General features: G+C 37.8%; 3 protein-coding genes across 7 annotated transcripts; all 3 read left to right on the top strand.

Annotated features, from left to right (window-relative positions):
• Positions 1-135: 135 nt before the first annotated feature.
• On the top strand, positions 136-12992 carry LOC144059282 (long-chain-fatty-acid--CoA ligase 1-like). Its single transcript, XM_077578259.1, has 21 exons — positions 136-216; positions 3172-3480; positions 4301-4415; positions 4713-4777; positions 4966-5067; positions 5151-5250; positions 5360-5535; positions 5768-5800; positions 5910-5961; positions 6041-6114; positions 7361-7438; positions 8414-8548; positions 8630-8764; positions 8923-9018; positions 9604-9676; positions 10270-10358; positions 10430-10546; positions 10638-10781; positions 11936-12040; positions 12111-12182; positions 12311-12992. The coding sequence occupies exons 2-21, from the start codon at positions 3286-3288 to the stop codon at positions 12449-12451; spliced, it is 2097 nt and encodes a 698-aa protein (XP_077434385.1). The 5' UTR covers positions 136-216; positions 3172-3285; the 3' UTR covers positions 12452-12992.
• Positions 12993-13047: 55 nt separating this feature from the next.
• On the top strand, positions 13048-18346 carry cenpu (centromere protein U). Of its 4 annotated transcripts, none has more exons than XM_077578144.1 (14): positions 13048-13135; positions 13257-13573; positions 13955-14003; positions 14092-14170; positions 14432-14543; positions 14673-14742; positions 14860-14940; positions 15030-15093; positions 15819-15921; positions 17080-17158; positions 17266-17313; positions 17454-17515; positions 17847-18003; positions 18088-18346. In XM_077578144.1, the coding sequence occupies exons 2-14, from the start codon at positions 13569-13571 to the stop codon at positions 18169-18171; spliced, it is 993 nt and encodes a 330-aa protein (XP_077434270.1). In that variant the 5' UTR covers positions 13048-13135; positions 13257-13568; the 3' UTR covers positions 18172-18346. The 4 variants fall into 4 exon arrangements, with proteins under 4 accessions (XP_077434270.1, XP_077434269.1, XP_077434267.1 ...); XM_077578143.1 differs by having other exon boundaries at positions 13949-14003; positions 15822-15921; XM_077578141.1 differs by having other exon boundaries at positions 13053-13135; positions 13949-14003.
• A 91-nt stretch (positions 18347-18437) lies between these two features.
• LOC144059259 (caspase-3-like) lies at positions 18438-25162 on the top strand. Of its 2 annotated transcripts, XM_077578216.1 has the most exons (7): positions 18438-18531; positions 20004-20092; positions 20545-20699; positions 22265-22393; positions 22474-22649; positions 23949-24063; positions 24223-25162. In XM_077578216.1, exons 2-7 carry the CDS (start codon positions 20016-20018, stop codon positions 24450-24452), a joined length of 882 nt encoding a protein of 293 aa, XP_077434342.1. In that variant the 5' UTR covers positions 18438-18531; positions 20004-20015; the 3' UTR covers positions 24453-25162. The 2 variants fall into 2 exon arrangements, with proteins under 2 accessions (XP_077434342.1, XP_077434343.1); XM_077578217.1 differs by lacking the exon at positions 18438-18531 and having other exon boundaries at positions 20549-20699.
• The last annotated feature ends 488 nt before the right edge of the window (positions 25163-25650 follow it).

The following is a 25650-nucleotide window of genomic DNA, read 5'->3' as shown; positions in this document are numbered from 1 at the left end:
ACTTTTTAAACCAAATTTTGATTGATTAATTTTTTTTACATGTAGATAAGGAAATTGAGTGAACGTAATGCACTCTTACTTTATAAAGTTTAACCGGAAATGGTAGTTTACGTTTAAAGACTTGACCGGAAATTGTACTTAGTGACGCGCCCACCCTCTGTTAGTGTAAGCGTGGTCAGCAAGAGGAAGTAGCCGGCGGAGAACTGCTGCAAACAGGTGGGAAGTTCCTCAAACGTGTTCTTTTTACTGCCACTGACCATAAAATAGTAAATTATGAGCTAGTCGCGATTGTACCTCATATATTATATTGTGAGCAACACTTTTTGTGTGTGTGTGTGTAAAATAGGCGATGAATCGTAACACACGTGGAGTAAAGGCAACACGTTGTTTCAGTTTTAACTGCCTATTTAGGATTTAGTAAAATCAGAGACACTTTTTTTTTTTTGTGCCTACTGACCACTGTGTTTTTCAGGCCTTGTTCAAATGACTGATACTTTGGAACGTAATGTGTTGTACACTTCCATCAAATAAAGGTCAACACCTTTTATGGGCGTGCTTTGTAATTGCAAGTGTAGTGAAGTCGTAAAGATGGCAGAGGTCTCTCAATGAGGTACATTCATGTATTTGTTAAAATTGTTTATGCTGGTATAGTATGCTGCAAGTTGCAAGAACGTAGTCATCAGACCAGATGACGTCACTGCACGTGGGGGGGGGGGGGGGGGGGGGAAATGAATACACTCACTGAAGTAAGTCACTTAGCTGTGGCGGAAGGTGACCTGTTAGTTATTGGCTGACGTATGGAAAGACATTGAGCTTTTCTATAATACCCATTAGAAGTAGTATGCAACTTTTTCTTCTTTTTTTTTTTCTTCTACACTAATGATGTTACTTTTGGCCAATCATGTACTTGCAGATTTTAAGAACTCGTTTTCCAGGTGACATTTTCTGAATCCCCCCCCTTCCCATACTATATTTATTTACTGAAATTAGCCAAATGTTATCTGGTTTCTGAATTAGCTGTTCTGTCAGCCCGGTTTGTTTTACACTACAGACATGGGTTAATCATCAAAATACAGATTTGTGTCTGTGAGATTGGATATAGCAGCCATCGTGGCCGGGAAGAAAAATCCAAGAAGCCCATAAAATCATTATGCGGCGATTGCGTAGCACTAGTTGGACTTTGATTTGGAATACTTAAGTGTTGTGCAAGCAAAGAATTTGCCTAAGTCATGAATTAACATGGTTTCTTTTGCCTGCTGACCTTGTCTGGCATTTTTGTGTATCAGTCGTTATGTAGGTATCATATGACTTGACAAATAATTGTAACGCAGAAAGCTGTTCACAAGCGTTTGGGCGGAGCTTCAGTGAACGTGCGTCGAAAAAGTTCTGCACTGAATTAGCTCAATTGTATTGCGTCCCGTAATGATCACTGTTTACCCCGCTGTGTCTAATCATGTCAGCTGACCACAGAGGTCAGAGGCCACTGGGGTAAAGTTGAGTGGGCAGCGCAACTTGTTTTGACTTGTTCAATGTACTTATCTAAGAAAGTTCTGCTCTTTTTTTTTATCTTTAGAAATGCATTTTGTAAAGAGACAAAATAAGAAGCTCAGAAATGTACTCATGACATTTTATGATCTCAGTGATGTCAATGATGAGTTCATTACTTCTATGTGTCGCATCTTTGATTCAATCAAGCTCACGATTGGGCGACAAACAGCCAATGAGAACTCTCACTGGAACCCGTCTGACCTTAAGGGGCTAGATACACCAATCCGACGTCGGGGGTCGGACAGCGGTGGGCCGACCGCATGCGCCGTCTGATCAGTGTATAAATTACTGTCGGGAAGTCGGATCGAGTTGGAATACGCTGTGGGGGGAGGGGGGGGGGGTTCCAGCAAATTAGACATTATAAACAGATAACAGAAAAACAGTACTCAACTTAATGTCTTTCTTTCTTCAAATAATTCATGAATTAAATATTCCAAAAATGTCAGAGTCCAAATATGTAAGTTGTCAAAAAAAGAGACGAACGGTAGATGAAAATGTTTGTTTTTTTAAAACCCAATAATGTCTAAAAAGTGACCATAAAATGTCCAAAAATGATGAGGAAAAACAAAATTGCCCAAAAAAGTCATAAAAGTTACTTTTAAGAAAGGCAGAAAGGAAAATGTTCAAAAATTAACCAACAAATTTCTTTGGAATTGCCCCCCAAAAAGTCAGAACATTCATAAAGAAAATAAAAGTCAGAAAGGAAAACGTTCATAGAGTACCGGTAACTATAAATTTCCAAAAAGAAAAGTAGAAATCATGAAAATTACCAAATAATGTACACAAAATTGTCCAAAAAGTATTTAAAAAAAAAAAGACAGAAAAGAAAATGCTTAAAACGTAACTATAAAATTCCCAAAACAAAAAGAAGAAATCTCAAGAATTACCATAAAATGTCCCCAAAATTACACCAAAAAATATGCAAAATAATAATTTTTTTTTTTTTTAAAACGATAGCCATAAACAATCCAAAAAAAGGAAGTGAAGCAGAAAATTACCACAATATGTCCCATAAATATTGCAACAAATGTCAGAAATTTGACAGAATGGCAGAAAAGTCTAAAAATGTACGAAGAACGGTCTGGAAAAATTACAACAAAAAATTTAAAAATGAAGACGAAAGGTATAAGAAAAGGAATCTCCAAGTATTGGATGGTGCATATTTTCTGTTATGGTGCAGCTCTAATGAGCTCTTTGTACATGAGACTAACACCAACATACTGTCCGGGGTTGTTGTGTTACAATTGAATCTGGGTTAAAGGTCATTTTTTTCCCCATCCCAAGCGTATACATGGATGCAAACATTCCACTAATCTGTTTATTGTCAAACAAATGTCACCCCTGCGCTTCTAGTTTGTAACCTCATATGCACGCGCGTGAGCTTGTTCGACAAGATTTTTTTTTTGCCAGAACCATTTGAGACGTCCTCAAAAGGCAAAAAAGCTTGAGGATAATACTTTATACTTTGGAGGCTGGGAGGATGCTTTCCTGTAAACATTTGTTATGTCCAATTTAAGAAGAAATGATTATGGAAAAATGGACTTGTTGCATTGTGTGATTGCCGTGTGTACAAACTGTCAGCATACACTTTCTAATGCCATATCATGCGCACCAACATTACAGGTACACTCCTGGCCTAAAGTGCTTCAAACACTCCTTCAACTCAGGGTTCCCCCGAAACCACTCCCACCCACAGGGTCAAAATTCTCCACTCCTGATCCCTCGTCATCAGAAATCATGCTGAGCCAGGAGTTTTTGCAGAAGCTGAAACTGCCGGATCTGGATTCCGTCGGCCAGTACTTCCGGGGTCTGTCCACGTCGACGTTAATCAGCATGGGGGCCATCACAGCTGCGACCACCTTCTACATGGCAACGCGGCCAAAGGCCCTCCCACCCATCTGTGATCTCAAAGTGCAGTCTGTCGAGATTCCGGTGAGTTTCGGGGGGGGGGGCGGGGTCAACGGCTGCGATGCGATAACCAATCACTATTGTTTCCAATTAACTCATTTGCTCCCAAAAACATATAAATATGTTCTAATTTTATATATTTTATTTTTATAATAATTTTATATTACCATGCTGCCAAAGACATATTTATACGTTTTTTTTATGTTTATTTTTTTATGCTATAGCACAGTGGTCCTCAACCCTGGTCCTCGAGGACCGGTATCCAGCCTGTTTTCCATGCCTCCCACAGTCAACACAGGTGATTCATATCATCAGCTAATCAGCAATCTCTGGAGAAGGCTGATAACGATCTCCACCTGTGTTGGCTGTGGGAGACATGGAAAACAGGCTGGATACCGGTCCCTGAGGATCAGGGTTGAGGACCACTGCTATAGCATACAGCTTTGATGAAGCCTCTGAACTGAAGAGGTCGCTTAAAACAATGGTAGTTATTACAAAAAAAAAAACGGCCACAGGTGCCAGCAGAGTATAAGAGATCAACCAGGGCCATTTTGCAAAAAAGGCTCTTTTCGCCACCGTTTTAAACAGATAGAAATATACTTTTATTCCTGATGAAAGAAGATACTTTAATTTTTCTTACGATAGGGTCCATGTTTTTATTACAATAGAACACAATGTTCTGTGGGCCTTGCAAACTCAGCCAAAATCTGGAGCGAAGGGGGTTGCTTCAGTGAAAATGGCTGGCAGCAAATGAGTTAAATGTCGAAACGTATGTAAATAAATCCGATTTTGGAATGACTGGATGATGAATGTTGTTTCCTTTTTTTTTTTTTTTGTCGTCCAGGGTGGAGAGTTTGTACACCAATCAACTCTGCTAAATGGCGACGATCTCTTGACGCATTTACATGAGGATGCAAAAACGATGTATGAATTCTTTCTGAGGGGCGCTCAAGTATCCAGTAAGTGATTGGATGTATCCATCTGACAGCACGTAACAAGTTGATAAATTCCAGAACGACAGAAAATACAAGGAAAATGTAGTAGTAGAAGAAGAAATAGAGGACGCTAGGCTAACTTTTAGCTGATCCAGTTACTACATTTGCAGATACAACAGATTTTGGGGTGAATGACTTAAGAGACATGCTATTGATAATATTGTCACATATGATGAACTTTTTATGAGATCAAATCGGGCGCTTCAAAATTTGAGTATAAAAAAAAACCCCTCTTATTTTGTGTTTTCTTTTTTTTATTAGATAACGGTCCTTTCCTAGGCTCCAGAAAACCAAAAGGTCCGTATGAATGGATGCCCTACCAAAAGGTAAGATTGATCTTGACAGTATTAGATTAAGTTAGCTCGAGTTATGTTGAACCAGTTAGTTTGAGCACAATTGTAAATGTACAAAAGCTAAATGACGCAAAAAAAACGCTAATGAATCGTCACCAAAATTCACACGAGAAAAAAAAACCCTGCATTCAACACTTGACTTGCTGCGTTTGTGTTTTCAGGTGATGGAGCGAGCAGAAAATCTTGGCTCGGCTTTTCTTCATAAAGGACACGCCAAGACCACCGACGCCAACATTGGCATCTTCTCTCAAAACAGACCTGAGGTAAAAAAAAATTGAATAAAAATCGCTCAAATAAAAACCGTCATATTGGCGTTTTCTTTTTTTTTTTGTGCGGGTGAATTTAGTGGACTATCACCGAGCTGGCGTGCTACACTTACTCGCTGGTGTCTGTCCCGCTTTACGACACACTCGGTGCAGAGGCCATCGACTACATTATAGACAAAGGTAATGGACGCTCATCACAAAAAAACTGCCAAAGGTTCAATTTGTTTAAAAAAAAATAATAATAAATTGCACCAATGACTTGATTTTTTTAAATGTGTTGTTCTTGCAGCCTCCATCTCAACAATTATATGCGACGTGGCCGAAAAAGTCATCCTGGTGCTGGACTGTGTAAAGGCCCGAAAGCACACTGTGAAAACAATCGTCGTAATGGAGACGCCCAGCGGCGAGCTGGTGGAAAGAGGCCAGCGAGCTGGAATCGACGTCCTCAGCTTGCGCGAGATGGAGGTTAGCAACGAGCTTCTTGCCGCTCTTTTTGCTTGTGACGTGCACGTGTTTATTTCTGGGAAATATCTAATATTTGGTCCTTTTTGTTTGTTCCATGCAACAACTCTTTTTTTTTTTTTTGCCTTTTGATTATGTTGTTTTTGCTCTCCTCGTTTACTACTACTTTCCTATTTGTGTTTGCTTTTATTTTGGTTTGATTGATGTCTTTTTTTTTTCCCCCGTCATTGGGCAGGCCATTGGAAAGGCTAACTATCATCAACCCGTGGTAAGCGGCTATTAGCTTGTTAGCACATTTGACAAAATTGTGCATGATTTAAAAAAAAAAGAAACTGATCCCCCCCCCCCCCCCCACTGAAACATTCCAATGTCTCCAGCCTCCCAGACCTGACGACATGGCCGTCATCTGCTTTACTAGTGGAACAACAGGTGACGCTCGTACTCTCCACACACACACATACACACACACACGCGGAATATATGCTAATAAATGTAACTGTGCTTTCAGGAAACCCCAAGGGAGCAATGTTGCTACATCGGAATATTGTGTCCAACTGCTCCGCCTTCATTAGAATAACACAGGTAAGGCGCCAATGTCAAATTTGACATGAACTCATTCACTGCCGTTGACAGCTATAGACGTCAAAAATTCATTTGAACTATTTCTATTAGCTTGACTTTTTTTTTTTTCATTTTTGTTAACAAGAGTATGAAAACCTAGAAAAAATATATTTTACATTTAGAACAGATATAAAAATTTCTTTAAAAAAAAAAGTATATATATTTTTTTTTTTATCTTTTTTTTTTATTTTTAGAAAAGATTATTAAAAATTAGGGGCGTCGGGCAATTACAATTTTTTAATCGTAATTTATCGCGTGACTTCACTAGTTAACTCACGATGAATCACAAATGTTATATTTGTTCTAATACAATAAACAAAAAAATCTAGGTTTTCATACTCTTGTTAACAAAAGTGGGAACAAATGTTTAACTAATAGAAATAGTGCCAATGAATTTTTGACGTCTATAGCCGTCAATGGCAGTGAATGAGTTAATGACTAGCAGCTACTTATTCATCGATTGAATTAAAGGGATTGGAGAGGAATCTGCGGCGAAGGAGTCGCCCAACGGCTGTTTGTGGTTTTTTCTCAATAGTGCGCCCCTCCCCTCCTCCCAGGAGACGTAGCGACAACAACAGCATTGACGCCGGTGTCATTATACAACTTAACATGTTTTAACAAGCTTCATAAAGTATAGCTCTTACTCCCAAAAAGTAAACTGAAGTTCCCTGTCCAGTCTTCAGACTTCTCATCGGCATCGCTGAAAACACTCGCCCCACTGCTCTGTATCCATTACTGGATAGCAACCCATACACGCCCATGCTAGCCGTTGAAGCCACATGGCGGCCATCTTACTCCACCCATCTCACGAGCAGACTACTGTATAAACTATACGTACAGATTAGACGTATACAGCTCTCGTAGGCTGTTATCGTATAGGGCCCCGCCCGGGGCGCGGGATTTGTGGCTGGGTGGTCACTATTTTTTAACAAGTTAAAAAAAAAAAAAAACAAGTGGACGGTTTCTTGGGAGGAGTAATATGGCGGCCTCGCGGCTTCAAAAGTCTTGGCCTATTGGCTATCCAGTCATCTATTCAGATGAGTGACTCGCCCAAAATGACTTTTATTTGGCTTCGCTACTGTCAATATCATTTAATTTTTTTTTGGTCCTCAAATTGAAGAGGGTAAGACTAGGTTCAAAAGTGTTGTCGCGTGTGTGTCTTTGTGTCAATGGGAATGCCTGTGCATCTCCTCTTTGTGTTTATTAGGCCACCTGTCCATTGGGTCCCAGAGATGTTCATATTTCCTTTCTTCCCTTGGCTCACATGTTTGAGAGAGTTGTACAGGTATGTGTATTCATTTATTTTTTTATTAAGAAACAACTCTATTGTATTTTTGCTTTCATATAATTTCATTGAAATATTTTTTTTCTTTCGTGAAACTCAAATCTTACCACGAAATAGTCCTATTTGCTGACAAGGCAAAAATCCACGCAAGCAGTAATATTTTATTTTACAAAATATTATTTATTTGTTTTATTCTGTAAAGGAAATACCAAAATTATATTTTAACTCATTCACTGCCCAAAAATCATTTGAACTATTTCTATTAGTTAAAATTTTTTTTCCCACTTTTGTTAACCACACTATGAAAACCTAGAATTTTTTTTTATTGTATATTTAGAACAGATATAAAATTTGTGATTAATCGTGAGTTAACTAGTAAATCTATGCGATTAATTACGATTAAAAATTTTAATTGAACTGACACCTCAAATTTTTTGTAATCTTTTTTTTTTTTTTTAAATCACGTCCGGCGATTAAAATTTTTAATTGTAATTAATCCGCATGACTTCAATAGTTAACTCATGATTAATCACACATTTTATATCTGTTCTAAATGTACAATACATTTTTTTCCCTAGGTTTTCATACTCTTTAATTTAAACTAATTGAAATGACTTTTTGACATCTATAGCCGTCAATGGCAGTGAAGAGTTCATATTGAAATCATTATTGTTATCAATAAATTTTCTGGATTACAAACCAACTGAAAAAGATGGCAAAGCACATTATTATTTCTTGACTACGATAACAGAATGTAATTTTTTTTTATTCTTGAACAAAATCTTTTTTTTCAGTGGTTAAATGTCACGTTTGATTCATTTCTGACATCCGAGAAAGTTTGAAATTCACTTCTATTCAAAAATGATAAAACATCGAGAAAGTCACACGAAAGGTCTCTTGCCATTTAATGACGGATGTAACGAATGCATATTTTCACATTGTATTTGTCACCCACGTTTAAATGTGACGTTCTAGGGAGTGATGATGGTCCAGGGAGCCAAGATCGGATATTTCCAGGGAGATATTCGACTTCTGATGGACGATCTGTGCACACTCAAACCTACCGTGTTCCCTGTGGTACCTCGACTTCTAAACCGAATGTATGATAAGGTGCGTGATCTTAACAAGCGTTTTGTTTATTTAGTCCAAACCTGAAATGACTTAAAAAAAAAAAAAATTGTACTTTTACAGATCTTTGGGCAGGCCAACACTTCTGTCAAGCGTTGGCTGCTGGATTTCGCGTACAGTCGGAAGGAGGCGGAGATGTCGAAAGGCATCGTGAGGAGGGACAGCATCTGGGATAAGTTGATCTTCAAAAAGGTTCAGGTTAGTTCGCTTCCTGTTATGACGACAGCAGGGGGCGCTGTAATGTCGAGATGGCTGAAATTGAGTGAAAGTGCGATATTAATCAGAATGCAGTGTTTAGACTAGTGGGGTCAATTAGAGCATATTTTTGCACATCATTTTTTGTGCGCCCTCTTCAGGCTAGCCTCGGAGGTCGCGTACGTCTGATGATAACGGGGGCGGCTCCCATTTCGTCGACTGTCCTCACCTTCCTCCGAGCTGCGTTAGGATGTCAGGTAACTACAGTTCGCCGTTTCTCACAATATTCTCTCATATTGAAAAAATAACCAGTGGCTTCTAATTTATGACAACCACAATTTTAATTTTTCCTCATCATCGTCTTCTGTTGCTATTGTATTAACTCATTCACTCCCAGCCATTTTCACTGAAGCAACCACCTTCGCTCCCGGCTGTTTTACTGCATTTTGCAAGGCCCGCAGAATCTTTTTGTTCTATTGCTATAAAAACATGGAACCTACCAAAAGAAAGATCGGAGTCTCTTCTTTCATCAGGAAAAAAAAGTATATTTGTGTCTGTTTCCGTTTTGTAGCAATTAGCATCAGAATAGCTAAGTTTAATGGATATTCACATTCCTGGTGAAAACACTGTCAAAAAGAGCTTGTTGCAACATGGCTTTAAGCCACCTCTTATATATTCATATATATATATATATATATATATATATTTTTTTTTTAAACATATACATACAGTACGTTTTTGGGAGTGAAGGACAAAGTATTCAAAAACGTATTTACACATTTTTGGTTTTGAATGAGTTAAGAGTAATTATCCACAATGACATACGTTTTGTTCAATCTCAGTTCTACGAAGGCTATGGGCAGACAGAGTGTACCGCCGGTTGCACCATGACCATGCCTGGTGACTGGACTGCAGGTAGAACACTCGTTCTGAGTAGGGCCCGACCGATTCATCGGCCGCCAATTGTAATCGGACGACTATTGCCCTTCAAACATCGGCCAATTGGGCCGAATGGCCCATTATTTTCCCCTTAAAACGTTATCATAGAATAAAACCGAATTTTCCGACGCTGTGAAAGTACCCTGAATGCACCATTTTGCTTGCGTAGCATTAGCAACTAGCAAGTGTGTAGCATGTGTTATTCTGGTTATTCTGTTGTCCCTAAGCGTCCTTTAAGCTGTTTAACGGCACCCCAGTTGGAATTAACTGTAAAACTAAACACACAACAATAAGAATTACATCCAGTGTATATTTAAATTCAAAACATGCTTCGTTTTTAAAACATCGCTAGCCTAGCGCTAATGCTAAAAGTGAAGGGAAGGTCCCATTCAAATGCTAGCAGAAAGTTAGCATTGACTGAGTATTCGCACACAATTCTATGCATTAAATATCGGTCGGGCCCTAATTCGGAGTTAACAATAAAGTTTTGTTTGACACCAGCAAGTGTAAAAAGTGAAGGTTTGCTTTTGTTGACGTTTGATGGAATCGAGCTTGCCTTCATCCTCCAGGTCACGTTGGCGCTCCTCTGCCTTGTAACTCCATCAAGCTGGTAGACGTGGCTGAAATGAACTACCTCGCTGTAAACGGCGAAGGAGAGGTGACAGATATGAAAACTTAGCAAGCGCCGATTCACATTTCTAACGATATGTGTGTGTGTGCGCGCGTTAGGTGTGCGTGAAAGGTCCCAACGTGTTCCTGGGCTACCTGAACGATCCAGAGAAGACAGCAGAGACCATCGATGCTGATGGATGGGTTCACACTGGAGACATTGGGAAATGGCTTCCTGTAAGGATTGGAATCCACTCGCCTCTACCGTTATTCTCGACAAGTAATGAAAATATTGTAATATTTGTATCATTCAAATGTTTGTTTGCAGAACGGCACGCTGAAGATTGTGGATAGGAAGAAGCACATCTTCAAACTGGCTCAGGGGGAGTACATAGCGCCGGAGAAGATAGAGAATGTTTATGTGAGGAGTGACGCAGTGGCGCAGGTTTTTGTGCATGGGGACAGTCTACAGGTAAGTGGGGTCAAATTAGTACCATGGATAGTATTTACTGACGTCATGGGATCGCGATGGGCGGCGGGTCAAACTTTTATTGGAATAACTTGATCGGGACTTTTTCCTTCTACTCTCTAATGTGGCTACAACTTAACAGTGTATTAGACCGCGTGGAACCACACTGCCCCTCAGTGGCCCAAACGGGTACAACATGAACAGCGCGCCAAACAAAGGCAAGACAGTATAAAATAATTTAAATAAAGTCGATTTTGGGACATTTAAAATCGATTCTGAATCGTACTAAATGAGAATTTATTTTTTGGGCACAACCCTAATTTTTACCATCTTACAATAACACTTTGGTAGACTTTGTCGGTTGGAAATCCTTTCGATTTATCTTTGCAATTCCGGACACTTCTTTGTCCGTTCCCATTCGACATTCCATGGACCCGTGAACGGCACACAATGTGTGTGTGTGGGGGTTCACATGACGTCATGTGAATAGTATCTATACAATATAAAAATTTATTTAAAAAAAAAAAATTTGGAGTAAGCCCTGGCAGATCGAGGTGTGCCGCAACGTCGGATGGACCTAACCGTTTGACTCCGCCCACACGGATTTGCGACCTCGAAGCGCCTTCTTTTTTTTTGTTAAATCTAACCCTGATCCTAACCATAACCCTACCACATCACAATTACTGTATTTTTTTTTTTTAAACACTTTATTGAACAACAAAAATTAAAAACTGACCGAAACCCAAATACTAACTTCAACCGTCCAGGGATGCGCTATCTGCTGGGGACATGCAGTACTGCGCTTCAGCCTCTTCTTCAAAACATTTAGTTAGCTCCGCCCCAGCTAACTGAGGGTTGAGAGTTTGTAATTTTCGATACTCCATAATGTGTTGAAAAAAAAAAAGAGAAAAACTTTACGTCATAAGACGTAATTTTGTTGAAAAAAAATTTGTTTAAACTATTTTGAAAAATCCGTGTGGGCGGAGTCAAACATTTAAGCTTACCCAGCGTGGAGGCACGCCTCAAGCTGCACTCTGCATCCGGGGGCTACTTGGAATTTTGTCATGGTGCCAATATTCCACCGATTCCGTTTTATGTCATGATTTTTAAATGAGGTATCTTATCTTGCAAAACCGCGTCCCTGTTCTTCTCCGTAGGCTTTTCTGGTAGCAGTGGTAGTTCCGGACCCTGACTTCCTGTGCGGTTGGACCAAGAGGATCATGGGAGTGGAAGGCAGCTACAATGCACTTTGCAGTAGAGCGGTAATAATAACAACAATCGGCTCTCTTTCGGTCTCCCTCTCATTCCGACTTTTTTTTTCTGTCTGGACAGGATGTCAAGGCGGCCATCTTGGAGGACATGGTGCGACTCGGCAAGGAAGCGGGCCTCAAGTCCTTTGAGCAGGTATAAAAAGACTCTTTATCATAAACCATCGTGATAGTTGATGTTCTATCTAACTGTCAGTATGCTTTAGTTGTTATCCTCTTGACGTGATTATCTTCTGGAGCAAAATTTTTGTCCGTGCCTTGCAGGTGAAGGCTATTTATCTCCATACCGAGCTGTTCTCGATCGACAATGGTCTGCTCACGCCGACGCTGAAGGCCAAGAGGAATGAATTGAGACAGTACTTCAGATCACAGATAGATGAGCTATACGCTGGCCTCAAGATGTAGGAGAGCAGGAAGAAGTGCGGATGGAAAGACGGCCAAGAACGAAGCACGAAAGGGAACGCGCATGCCAAATGTGGGAACATGCCATTTCACTCCAAATGATTTTTTTTTTTTACTCCAGACCTCATACTGTGGCCTTTGTGATGTAGCTTTTAATGAAAGAAATGCATCCCCTTTACTTGCACTGCTAAATAAGTTTATTAATGGACATGCACAATGAACAAGCACATTCCATTTGTTTGTTTTTAACAGTATGACTAAGCTTGATTTAGGCTACAACTAACAGAAAAAAAAACATAAATCATTATAAGCACCAGGAACCCTCAGGAAAGGAACAATTACAGGACAAAGCAAAAAATACTCCAACATTTTTGTGATTTTAACTAATGTGATATAAAACGTGATTACATTTCTTTATAATTGCATCATATTATTATTGAAATGTGTGTTAATCCAAATGAGTTGTGTGAGTTATATAATTATTTTTTAATGTATTTATATGTATTAACAATGTAAGTTTTTAATTAAAAACAATTTGAATGTGTGTGTTGCTTAAATTTCATTTTTGCTTTCTAGTGTGGCAGCTCGAGCAGTTCAGTCATTGTTCCTAGTCGGACCCCTTTTAGAAATGGACGTTTCCGCATCACGGAGAACGGTTGTCGGAACACCGATTCACATATTTCATATGTAAGTCCGTGAGTGGGGCCAATTTTCTGGAGACAAAAAACAGTTTTCATTTTACGCACCAAAAATGAAATTGTAATGACGTATTACGTTTTTGATTTTCAAATGCATTTTTATTTTGTAGGGCAAGACGTCTGTTTCCGTCTGCCATGCTGAACTTCCCAACCTACCCCAGAGTTTATATTTATGACAAAATATACAATACAATATGCATATTATACAGTTCCATGCGTGTTGATACGTATATTTATTTTAAAAAATCGACGTCGACATGTTTTAATGTTCCACCCAGTCACGTTAGCGACTACGAAAACACCCCTATACAATTTAGGAATGGTACAACCCGGAACTTGACTGATTTTGCGGGAAGTTTTGTCCGTTTGGTTTAGATTCGAGTTTGTTTGAAAGTAGTTCAAAGTCAACTTTCAACCCCAAAATGAGGTCAGGTAAATTTACGAATAACAAGAACACGTTGTTATATCGGCAATTGGTTTAGTATATGCACAGATTAATCACTGCCTTGTAAAAATTACCGTGTTGATGCCTTTTGGTTTTGTTTACTATTGGACTAATTAACCTACTTTACTTGCTATAATAATAATAGCTGCATGTTTATTATTATTTTAGTAGTGATGGGAATGTCGGTGATTCTGTAGGCTATGCTCTAAAAAAGGTTCCAATATATATATTTGGGGGTTTTACTACAATTAATTTATTCTATCACGTGTAGCATAAAATGAATAACTATTTTTAATCCTGAATTTTGAATTTGAAATGGTATGAACTGAGTAATAAATAAATGTCTTGTTTCCAAAGTACTAGAAAGGGCAGAGGAGTCATGGCGGCTCCCGTTGCGCCACTTAGAAACAAGGTGACTTGAAAGAAAGACACTGATACTATGATAAATGTGTTACTCAATTTGTTTGTGTTGAAAGAAAATGTATATGTTTGGCATCCAGAAAAAAACATTTCTGGATATTACCGAAACGTCTACCATTGATAGTGCCATTTTCATAGAAGGGCTGCAGCAAGAAAATGGTGAGTCTTTAAATATTATATATGTTTTTGGTGGTATTCAGTATTTACTGTGGTTCGATTTTTTTTTATTATTATCTGATTTCAGGCATGGTTTGTTTTCCCCATATCCTGGTCATGTCCTTCTTTTCTGCTTGTCCAGTCATTTCCTCCACCTTGTCTTGTCAGATCTGCTTCTTGTGTCTAAAATCATATGTACAACAGGCAAATAAATAAAATAAAAAAACAGTGAATGCCAAGCTGATGCTACTTTGTGTTGCCTAGGTAACGCTCTGCACAGTACTGCCATAGAAGAAGATTTTAACCAATCTAAAGAGACCCGGACAGCAAAAAGTCGAGTGGGGAAGAAAGTCAGACAGAAAGTGAAAGAAACCAGGTAGGTTCTGTCATGTGGATCGGAATTATGTGCCAAATCATCAGGTTTTAAAGCAGTTTTTTTTTCACTGTATTGTACAGACATGAGAAATGATAAACAAACACTACTCACAATATGTCTTTCTTGAAGGCCTTTGACAAATGAGCAGGCAAAGGCAAAAAAGAAGAGCGGTTCCGCCAATGGGTCAAGCGGCTCACAGGTACCGTCTCCCCACGTGCCCAACTGCTTGCGTTAACGTATTTCACAGAGAATTTGAGTATCTGCAGTGCTGCTGACGCCATGATGATGACGTTGTTGGCAAACGTTACGTCCTCAGGGAGAACCAGACGCCGGCGCTCGCTCCAAAAAGAGACAAAATGAAGTCCTGTCTTCTGATGGGGATGAGGACACAAGCTGGGTACATACTTACTGTACCTCAGCTTTCTTGTTTTTGTGTGTTGATGAATCATCTTGTTCTAATCTTGTGCTTCATTGTGATTTATTTAGAATCCAAGCGCAAAGAAGGCGAAATTAAAAAGTCTGGCGAGAACCCATAAAAAATTGTCCGCAGGTAAAAAGGCAATGATTTAATGTTTAATGTTGTTCTTAACTCATTCACTGCCATTGACGGCTATAAACGTCAAAAATTCATTTGAACTATTTCTATTAGTTTAGCTTTTTTCCCCACTTTTGTTAACAAGAGTATGAAAACCTAGATTTTTTTAAATTGTACATTTAGAACAGATATAAAATTTGTGATTAATCGTGAAGTCATGTGATTAATTACGATAAAAAAATTGAAACGCCCCGAATTTTAATAATCTTTTTAAAAAATTATTATTCATTCATTGCCATTGACGGCTATAAACGTCAAAAATGTATTTTAGTGTATTAGTTAAAAAAAAATCCACTTTTGTTAACAAGAGTATGAAAACATAGAATTTTTTATTTTACATTTAGAACAGACTTAAATTTGTGATTAATCGTGAGTTAACTAGTGAAGTCATGCGCTTAATTACGATGGAAAAATGTAATCGCCTGTCACCCCTAATTTTTAATAATCTTTTTTTAAATGAACTAATGGCAGTGAATGAGTTAAAATTTGATGGCAGCTTTGTCGGTATTGATTTGTTAATAAAGTTTTGATGTCATGATACTGCTTTTACGGTGTGTGTATATATCGATAAGTATTTATCCTAGAAAATATGTTTGAAACATACTGTCGGATTTTTGGACTCACTTTAAACTTTGTCCAGCTGTTTATTAATGTAACAATGCATATTTTATTTATTAAAGCAGACAAGGTCCGAAGGGATGAGAAGACAAGGAAACGATCTCAGGGAGGAACCGAGTTGGAAGTGGTGATGGAGGCCTTCGTCGATTTCTGTGGCGAGTACAGGTACCCGGAATCGTCATAAAAACGGTCATTGCTAAAGAGCATCCAAATGAGCAGCTTGTATACCGTAAATATAATTGTGAGGAAAAAAAAGTGGATGTCAAGCTTAAACATTTCGTTACAATAATATGTTATATGTGACCTCACTAGTCTAAACATGACAATCTGATTAAGATTACATTTGTGGAATATGAGTTATAAAGCAAAATCCAGCAGTTTTTTTTTTTTTTTTTAAATTTTTATCCATCTCAGGGGGCGGCCATTTTGCCATTTGCTGTCAACTGAAGATGACATCACTGATGCTAAAGGCTCAGGCATCGACCAATCAGAGCTCACCTGTTTTCTGAAACTGTACTATGATTGGTTGTTACCTGAGCAATATTGATGTCGTCTGCAGTTGACAGCAAGTGACAAAATGGCCGCCTCCTGAGATGGATTTAAAAAAAAAACGGGTGGATTTTGCTGCTTTATTCATATTATGCAAATGTCGTGTTTAGACTAAAACATAAGATTAAAACTAGGGGTGTCAGGTGATTTAAATTTTTTATTCACATTACTTCAATAGTTGTTAACTCACGATTAATCACAAATTTTATATCTGTTCTAAATGTACAATAAAATATTATTTTTTACATTTTATACTCATAACATAAAAGTGGAAAAACAATGTTAAACTAATATAAATATGGCTGCATCTTTTGGTCATTGATGCAGTAATTTCATAATACTTGTAATTCATGAAATTGAGTTAAAATTAAAAATATGTACTGTAAAAAACGAGTGTCATATTGATTTGTGTCGAGGTCATTTTTCTGCCACTAGATGGCATCATTGCATTTGTAAGACATTGGTGACAGCTCAGTGCATTTTTCTTTTCGTATTAAGAGCTATCTAATCTTTAACATGAAGTAACTTGTGAAATTCTGCACATTTTTTTTAATTGTAAAATAAAACTTGACCCCAGTCTTTACAAATATATGCATTATTATTATTATTATTATTGCTGCTTAACTCATATTCCACTATCAGAATACCATATTTAGACTAGTTTTAGAATGTTGGGGTCGACTTCCCCTTTAACGGTTTACGTGCTATCACCCAGGTTCGTGAATATTTATGATCAAATGACTTGTGAGGAATATATGAAGTGTGTTTTTGCAGGCATTCTGTCAAGTCGCCGGCAGTCAAGCAGTCCATCGATTGCTTCTCCAACAATGTCAAGGAGCAACTACTTGAAAAGGTCAGTCCACTTTGCTGCCTGTTTTTGTGACAAAGGAGGAGCTTGATCAATAAGTCTGTTTCAGCAAGAATAAAAACTCACGCTGTGGTGATGCAATTTTATTTCAGATTGCGTCATATAAAGAGTTGAAGGTTCTGAAACGGGGAAATGCCAAGGTAACGTAAGTCACTACGATGCAAGATGATAGCGTGGACTCATCCCTTCGTATCATTGATGATCATAAAAAAAAAATAAATAAACGGCATATGACTTTAAGTTGCGTGAATGACGACATTTGCTTCATTTTGTGTGTCAGGTGTGCTCCGTGATTGATAAAAAGACACAGAAACTTTTGGATACCAAGAGTGAGCTAATTAGGTGAGGCATTTTTTTCTCTCTTTTTTTTTTCTTTTTTTTTTTTTTAAATATTCAAATAATCAACTACAAATGATACAACTTTCAATATTGATGAGATAAAATGAGGGAGAGGTGGAGGTACGGGAACTTTCCAGTCAGTTTAGATGTCCAAAAGAGTTCAAGGCAAACCCGGGGCAAAATTGTCTTCTCACTAGTCTAAACACGGTTTTCAGATTAATTTTGCTTTAGTGGAATGAAAATGTAAGAAGAATACATCCATTTTCAATCATCTCAATAAAAATGACGTCTTGTCTTTCAGGCAGTTTAACACTGTTAATAATTTATCCAATAGGGCGGAGAGGCAATTGGGCCTGCTGCAAAAAGAGAAAGCTGACCTCAAACTCCGATTAGAAGATCTGCGAAGAAGCCAGGCTTTCCTCAAAGATGTTCGAGAACTCAACAAAGTGTATCTGGACTACCGCTCTGCACATCCGGCAGAGAAAGAGACGGTAGGAAACGCGCACACAACCAAGACATGATAAACACCCACAGTGACACATTCAATTATTTGTTTTATCTTCTTCCTTTTGCAGTATGCTGCGTCCAGTTTACCAGCTCTACTACTGGAAACCAAACATATTCAAGAAGCACAAGATCAACTGGAGGGGAAAAAATGAAGAGGAATGGCAAATAATGTGCTGGACCTTGGAGTCAACTCAACATTTGCTAATTATTCGTGGTTTTGTAATGATAAATGTAATATCTGCTACAATTGTGTCTGCTTGTGTTTATTTTATGCCTTATGAAAAATAAAAAATAAAAACTTTGCCGTTTTAAAACGTCTCTTCCCGACCTGTACTCACGCGCTAGTTGATTGGTTCCCTGTTGCCCAATCACGTGTCTTCTTTCAGTCAAACTCGTCCAATCAGGTGTCTCCTTTAGTCAAGGTGTTAAGACTTGCAACGGCGCCTAATTGGCTGAGAGTTTCAGGTCGTGCTCAACGTTCAAGTAGGTAGATCTCACTACAGTCGCGTCACGTAAGTACCGTCTACTTTCGTCTTTGTATTTGTCAACACTTGTGAATATTTTGTCTTTAACTTTTTTCGTTGCGCTCCAAATGTAATGCCGTGTTGTACGCAGCGCAAATGTGGAACGACAGTCAAAAGTTAAGTTACGCTCGATAGTGCCGTTCTATGTAGTGATGTTCGAACCCTGGTTGGTCCTCACAACATTTACTGAAAAGTTTCGATTTAATAAAGAAATTATTGAGCTATTATTATTTATAACACCTGCCAGGAACTGAAATTGGAGGAATGTTTCAAGTTGCTGGTCGAGTCGGAATATTCTTTTGAGGAATTGGAAATGCTTCCTGCATTTGTGCTGACTAGGAAGCAGAGCAGGAAAAAAAAACTTATTATATATATTTTCCCGAAGTTCTTTCGATTTGTGTCAGCCGGTGAGTCATTTACTAACTCCCCAGCAACATTAGTTTCCTTTTCGTTACGATTGTGTAAAACGTCAGCGCACCCTTTCTTCAAAAGTTGTGAATTGTATTTAATTGCCAACTGTTATTATCTTTTAAGTTTATTTTATTATTATTTTTTTAATAAATGAAAATAACTCATGATGAACCGCAGGATCCTATGTTTCTCCCTCGATCAGAGCAATAGCATTATTTTATTTTATTTTATTTTATTTTTGATTACAGGTATTTGATACCCTACTCACTATAATGGGAAAAAAATATTTTATCCACACTTAAGTTTTATTTTTTTATATAAATGAAAATAACTCATGATGAACCGCAGGATCCTATGTTTCTCCCTCGATCAGAGCAATAACATTATTTTATTTTATTTTATTTTTGATTACAGGTATTTGATACCCTACTCACTATAATGGGAAAAAATATTTTATTCACACTTAAGTTTTGTTTTTTTATATAAATGAAAATAACTCATGATGAACCGCAGGATCCTACGTTTCTCCCTCGATCAGAGCAATAAGATTATTTTATTTTATTTTATTTTTGATTACAGGTATTTGATACCCTACTCACTATAATGGGAAAAAATATTTTATTCACACTTAATTTTTATTTTTTTATATAAATGAAAATAACTCATGATGAACCGCAGGATCCTACGTTTCTCCCTCGATCAGAGCAATAAGATTATTTTATTTTATTTTATTTTTGATTACAGGTATTTGATACCCTACTCACTATAATGGGAAAAAATATTTTATTCACACTTAAGTTTTGTTTTTTTATATAAATGAAAATAACTCATGATGAACCGCAGGATCCTACGTTTCTCCCTCGATCAGAGCAATAAGATTATTTTATTTTATTTTATTTTTGATTACAGGTATTTGATACCCTACTCACTATAATGGGAAAAAAATATTTTATTCACACTTAATGTTTTTCTTTAGATGAAAACTCATGAAATGTATTTTGAAAGATTCAAGAGATTCAATGTCCACATTTCACCTGCATGTATTTCAGTCAGAAGAAAACATGGCTGAAAGCGTAGATGCTCTTACTGTGGAGAGGCCTGAGGACACTGTGGACGCCTTGAAATTATTTTCAAATAGGTAAATATGACACACTAATTCTCTGCAGGCGCGAGTTGGTGACATTTGAAGTCATTTAAGTAACTGCGCTTTCATCTGAATGCAACCACTTCCTTTTTAACGTTTTGGATAATGAATTAGTTGCTAGTAAAAAAATATATATATATTTTTTATCCTTGAATCGGAATGAACACTTGTTCTTGCTGTGCAAATCTAGCCATTGTGTTGTCAATGCTCAGTGTATTAAAACGTCAAAAGAACAACGTGCACGTGTATCGGCGCCTGAGGCCTTTATTCTATTCACGGAAAAAAACAACTGCTGTGAGTCAACTTTCTGACAAAACCACTTCATCAGTTAGTCCACTGAGCTGTCATAGCGAGTTAAAGAGAAGATTTGAGTTTAAAGCCGTTTAGCAGGTTTCCCAACCGTCGTCTGTTGCTCGTGACGGACTGCGGACCTTTTTTTTTCCCAGGAAGAATTCATCAAAATCCAGTCAAGAAGCTGAGGAAATGGACTCCGTGCCCATCAGCAAAGCGTCAGCCAACAATCCATACGGGTACAAGATGGACTACCCAAACGTGGGAATCTGCCTGATTATCAACAATAAGAACTTCGACAGCAGCACAAGTAAACACGCACATGAAATCAATCTGGTGCACTAATGAGTACACGGTTGTCTAATTCGCTTCATCGCCACTTTGATCGATCTTTTGTGAAGTCCTGGTCCAACATTTTTTTTTACTTCCCCAAACTGTCAGTCAGGCCTGTTTTCTGGCATTGGTGTGACAGGTGCGAATTAGTAAAAAAAGCCCCGAGGAACTTGTCACATCATTCGATGTTTCTCACAGTGTTTTACAGCCTTTTGTGCCGACTCATTACAATTGGATGGCATGTGACTTGTAGTGGCTTTACAGTTACATTGGGTATTTTCAGGAGTGCAGATCTACATCAGGGTTATAATAGTTGAGGATTTTTTATTATTTAATTACTTTTTATTTCATTTGGACTTTTATTTTATTTATTTATATTCAATTTTAGAGCTGGATTGTTAGCTTTTATTTATTTTTAGTCTTTGATTAATTTTTTTTTTATTTGGTTATTATTATTATTTTTTAATATGTCAGTATTTGTCATTTGCAATATAAACAAAATTATATATTTTTGGGGAAATGACAAAATAAATACATTTAAAATGAATCCCAAAAGCTCATGTATGATAATAAGCAGCAACGATGAAAACAAAGATTATTCATACATATATAAAATTATTGATACAACAATTTTATAAATGTAAGATGTTGTTGCAGCACTTTCGTTTTTATTTTACTTCATTAACAAAAATGTTTTTTCAATTTCAGTTTTTTTTTTTTTTTTAAGTTTTCAATCGTGTTAACTCATTCACTCCCTGCCACTTTCACTGAAGCAACCCCCTTCGCTCCTGGCTATTGTACTGGATTTTGCAAGGCCCACAGAATATTGTGTTCTATTGCTATAAAAACATGGAACCTACAAAAGAAAGATTAGAGTCTCCTCTTTCATCAGGAAAATAAATGTAGATTTCTATCTGTTTCCGTTTTGCAGCAATTAGCATTAAAATATAGCTAATTTTCATTTTCATTCAGGAAAAAGCTTTTTGCAACATGGCCCTGGTTGATCTCTTATACCCTGCTGCCACCCGCTCGCCGTGTTTGTAATAACTATCATTGCGTTCTCTTCAGTTCAGAGGCTGCACCAAAGCCTTTTGTATGCTCTAGCATTTTTTAAAAAATATATAAATATGTCTTTGGTAATATTTCAAATGGGACGTATTTATACGTTTTTTGGGAGCAAATGAGTTAATAACCTTGATCTGTTTATCATTTTGTTGATGATTTGGATATGCAAACATAAAGGCACCACCCATCTCTCTTCCCCCCCCTCCCCACTTTAGTTTGGCCTTGGTGTAGATCAGGGGTGTCCAAATCCGGTCCTCAATGGCCATTATACTGCATGTATAAGATGTTTCCCTCCACCAACACACCTGATTCAAATGATCAGGATCATTATCAGACTTCTGCAGAGCTTGCTAAAGAGCTGATCATTTGAGTCAGGTGTGTTGGAGGGGGGGAAACCTCTCAACCTCTCTTTCCCCCGTCCGTCCTAAGTGGCACATGTCCCCGACGGACCGCATTTGTGCTTGTGTATCTCCGCAGGGATGAGCACTCGTAACGGGACGGACGTCGACGCCGCTTTCGCCATGAAGACTTTTTCAGAACTCGGCTATACCATTAAAGTGGCCACTGATCAGACCGTAAAGCAGATGAAGGCTCTCATGTTGAGCGGTAATTGATTGATGGATTGATTTGTCATTGTTATGGTGCGGGTGCGACGTCACTCCATCTTTGTTTGTTTTTGTTTGCAGTATCCCAAGAGGACCACAGCAGCATTGCGTCCTTTGTGTGCGTGTTGCTAAGTCACGGCGAAGAAGGTGTGATTTTCGGAACGGATGGATTTGAATTGCTTGAAAATCTGACAAAACCGTTCAAAGGAAATCGCTGCAGGACTCTGGTGGGGAAACCAAAGCTCTTCTTTATACAGGTTTGTAAAACCCCTCCGGGCGGCCACCTCGTTATTTTTGTTTTTATTTATTTATTTTTACCTTCTTAGCTGTGTTGATGCAAATGGAATGAAACTTACCAAGGGCGGGAGATATTTTGTTGTTTCCGTCTTCTACTCTTTGTTAATAAAATGTTTACCATAAATTGCTCCTTTTGGCTCTATCGTAGCCACTTTCAGAAAATTGGCACATTGAATTTTTTTATTTTTTATTCCTGATTATTTTCTGAATTGAATCATAACATCTGGACAAAATGAATTTCTTTCTAGACTCAACTCTTGACCTTTTATAGTTTTCTATAGTTGTGTATGTAATGTATACATTTTTAGACAAAGGAGTGATTTCATGTGACATGTTTGCAGAGGCGGCTGACCCAACTTGTGGAGCGGTGGTCTTTGGGGCGGGAAGCATAAATACGCATCGCTTTGATGGTTGCTTCATCTAATTATGTCACTGATAAGCAACGTCTGCTCAGATAAGCTTCAATAAATATAGGGCGTGGAAACATAGGTGATAAACGGAGCACTTCAAAAAACGGCCGTTGGAGGTGAGAGGTGAGGGAGGGGCGGTGTGGAAGGGGTGGGGTGGGGGAGGTGGGGGGGCTGGTTGCACTGCCTCTGATATTCTTAACAGTTTACTGCGCAGTGGAGCAAAGTGGGGGACAATTTAGATTTTAAGAAGTGTGACTGCCCTCTACTGACCATGGAGAAGAACTGCATGTTCAATTTACAAGCGCACACTTGAGCGGTAATAAATGTAATAACAATGCATATATTTGTGGAGACCGGGGCCAAGTTGTAGTTTACAATTTTAAAAATGTGCAGAATTTGACAAGTTAATTCATGTTAAAGATTAGATAGCTCTTAATATGGAAAGAAAAATGCACTGAGCTGTCGTCATCATTGTCTTACAAAGGCAATGATGCCATCTAGTGGCAGAAAATGACCTCAACACAAATAAATATCAGTACATCTTTTTAATTTTAACGCAATTTGATGAATTATTGAAAACAAAAAATATATATTTTATTGTACATTTTATCGTAAATTTAGAACAGATATGAAATTTGTGATTAATCGTGAGTTAACTATTGAAATCATGCGATTAGTTACGATTTAAAAAATAAAATAAAATTGCCTGACACGCCTGCTTTAAAGTGACAAAGTTGGTAACAAAAAATTCTAAAAATGTATTCTCAAACTCATCATGGATGATCACATTTTATTTTAATTTAGTCCACGAAGACAACCCAAATGGGTCTCTTTGTCTTTTTTTTCCAGGCGTGCCGCGGCTCCGAACTGGACGGTGGGATCCAAACCGACAGTGTGGAGGAGCAAACGTCTGAGAGGATTCCCGTGGAGGCCGACTTCTTGTATGCCTATTCCACAGCGCCAGGTAACCGGCATCATCTTACAAATAGAGATTTTGGAGAGCAATTTTTATGAATGGCTCTTTTTTTTTTTTAATACAATATGAAATGCCCGAAAACACCATGCTTGACACGTAAAAAAAACGTCAAAAGAAGCAATCCTAACAATGCAAACGACCCAACAGGCTATTACTCATGGAGGAACACGCAAAACGGCTCCTGGTTCATGCAGGCCTTGTGTGAGATGTTGCGTCGTTTCAAAGGTGAGTTGGAACTGATGCAGATCATGACTCGGGTCAACCACAAGGTGGCGACGCACTACGAATCCAGCTCCAACCTTCCTGGCTTTACCGGCAAGAAGCAGATTCCTTGCATCGTCTCCATGTTGACCAAAGATGTTTACTTCCCCAAATAAACCCATTATGGCAGTTCTTAGTCCAAAACTACTGAACAGTTGCAAAAAAAAAATTGTTAATGAGCTCGAGCACAATCGTCGTGCTTCTGCAGTTTTTCATTTTTAACTATTAATTCATTTTAATTAGTTTAATTGCTCTTATTGTACTTTTTTCTCAACTGTACATATACAGTTGCTTGATAATGAAAATGTGCTTTACAGGGAAATTGAGTGTGTGAGAATGCGTGGTCATCTTTTTTTGTTGTTGTTGTTGTTGTCACTATTTGGTTTGAACATTTCACAACGCAATTGAAAGAACGTCCATTAGGATGCCGATACAATAAGTCAAGGGTTTTTATTTTAAAAAGAATCTTGTGGAATTCCTAAAAGACACCACAACCATTTCCACACAGAAAAGTGTGGCATTTGCCAACAAACCTTGAAAAATCACTCCCATCTCATGAGTTAAGGCTAATATAAAAAAAATTCAGATCCACTTTCATTCATTTGTTTCTTAAGATCATTGTGTTGGACCACAAAAGTTAAAAATAATGTTTGCTTTTCATTGGTTAATTTGTCACGTGTGTATCCGCCTGTTGCTGTTCACTCAGGAAGATAATTTCCCTGCAAGATTATCCGTTTTGTGTTCAATTACAACAAGATGATCATTATTTCAGTGTTCATACTTTTTTTTGTCATGTAAATGCCTCAATAAAGGCTGGCAAACTGCAGTGTATGTGACTCTTTGTGCTAGCATGTATCATGACAAAATCATTTTCTAGAAAATGTACATTTCCTCTTCTTGAATCTCAAGAAGTTTGGAAATCGTGTCTGCCCGTACCTCATTAAATGGGTAAATATTGTATGTAAATATTAATGTATGTCAACTGTTTGTTTTTTTGTCACCTCAATCAAAACTCAAAATTATATGACACTCATTTTTAAACACAAATGCAATTGTGAGTTTTTTTTTTCCTGCTAGTTTGTTATACTTCGGGTATTTATTGGTAAGAATGGAAATTCAAATTTCTGGGTGCTGAACTATAAATATGTAAATGTGATTTTAAATTGTAATATCACCTTTTACCACTAGATGGCAGACAATGCTTAGTTGAGTCTTAATCTGCTCACATGAGTAGGCCCTATATATATATATTTATTTATTTATTTTTGCACATTTGGAATGATATGCAGCAGGACAAACATGCTACTTTTACTA

This window comes from Vanacampus margaritifer, chromosome 10, assembly GCF_051991255.1.
Source record: "Vanacampus margaritifer isolate UIUO_Vmar chromosome 10, RoL_Vmar_1.0, whole genome shotgun sequence".
Classification (NCBI taxonomy): domain Eukaryota; kingdom Metazoa; phylum Chordata; class Actinopteri; order Syngnathiformes; family Syngnathidae; genus Vanacampus; species Vanacampus margaritifer.
The sequence above is the reverse complement of the archived record's forward strand: the minus strand, read 5'-3'. Positions and strand labels throughout refer to the sequence as shown.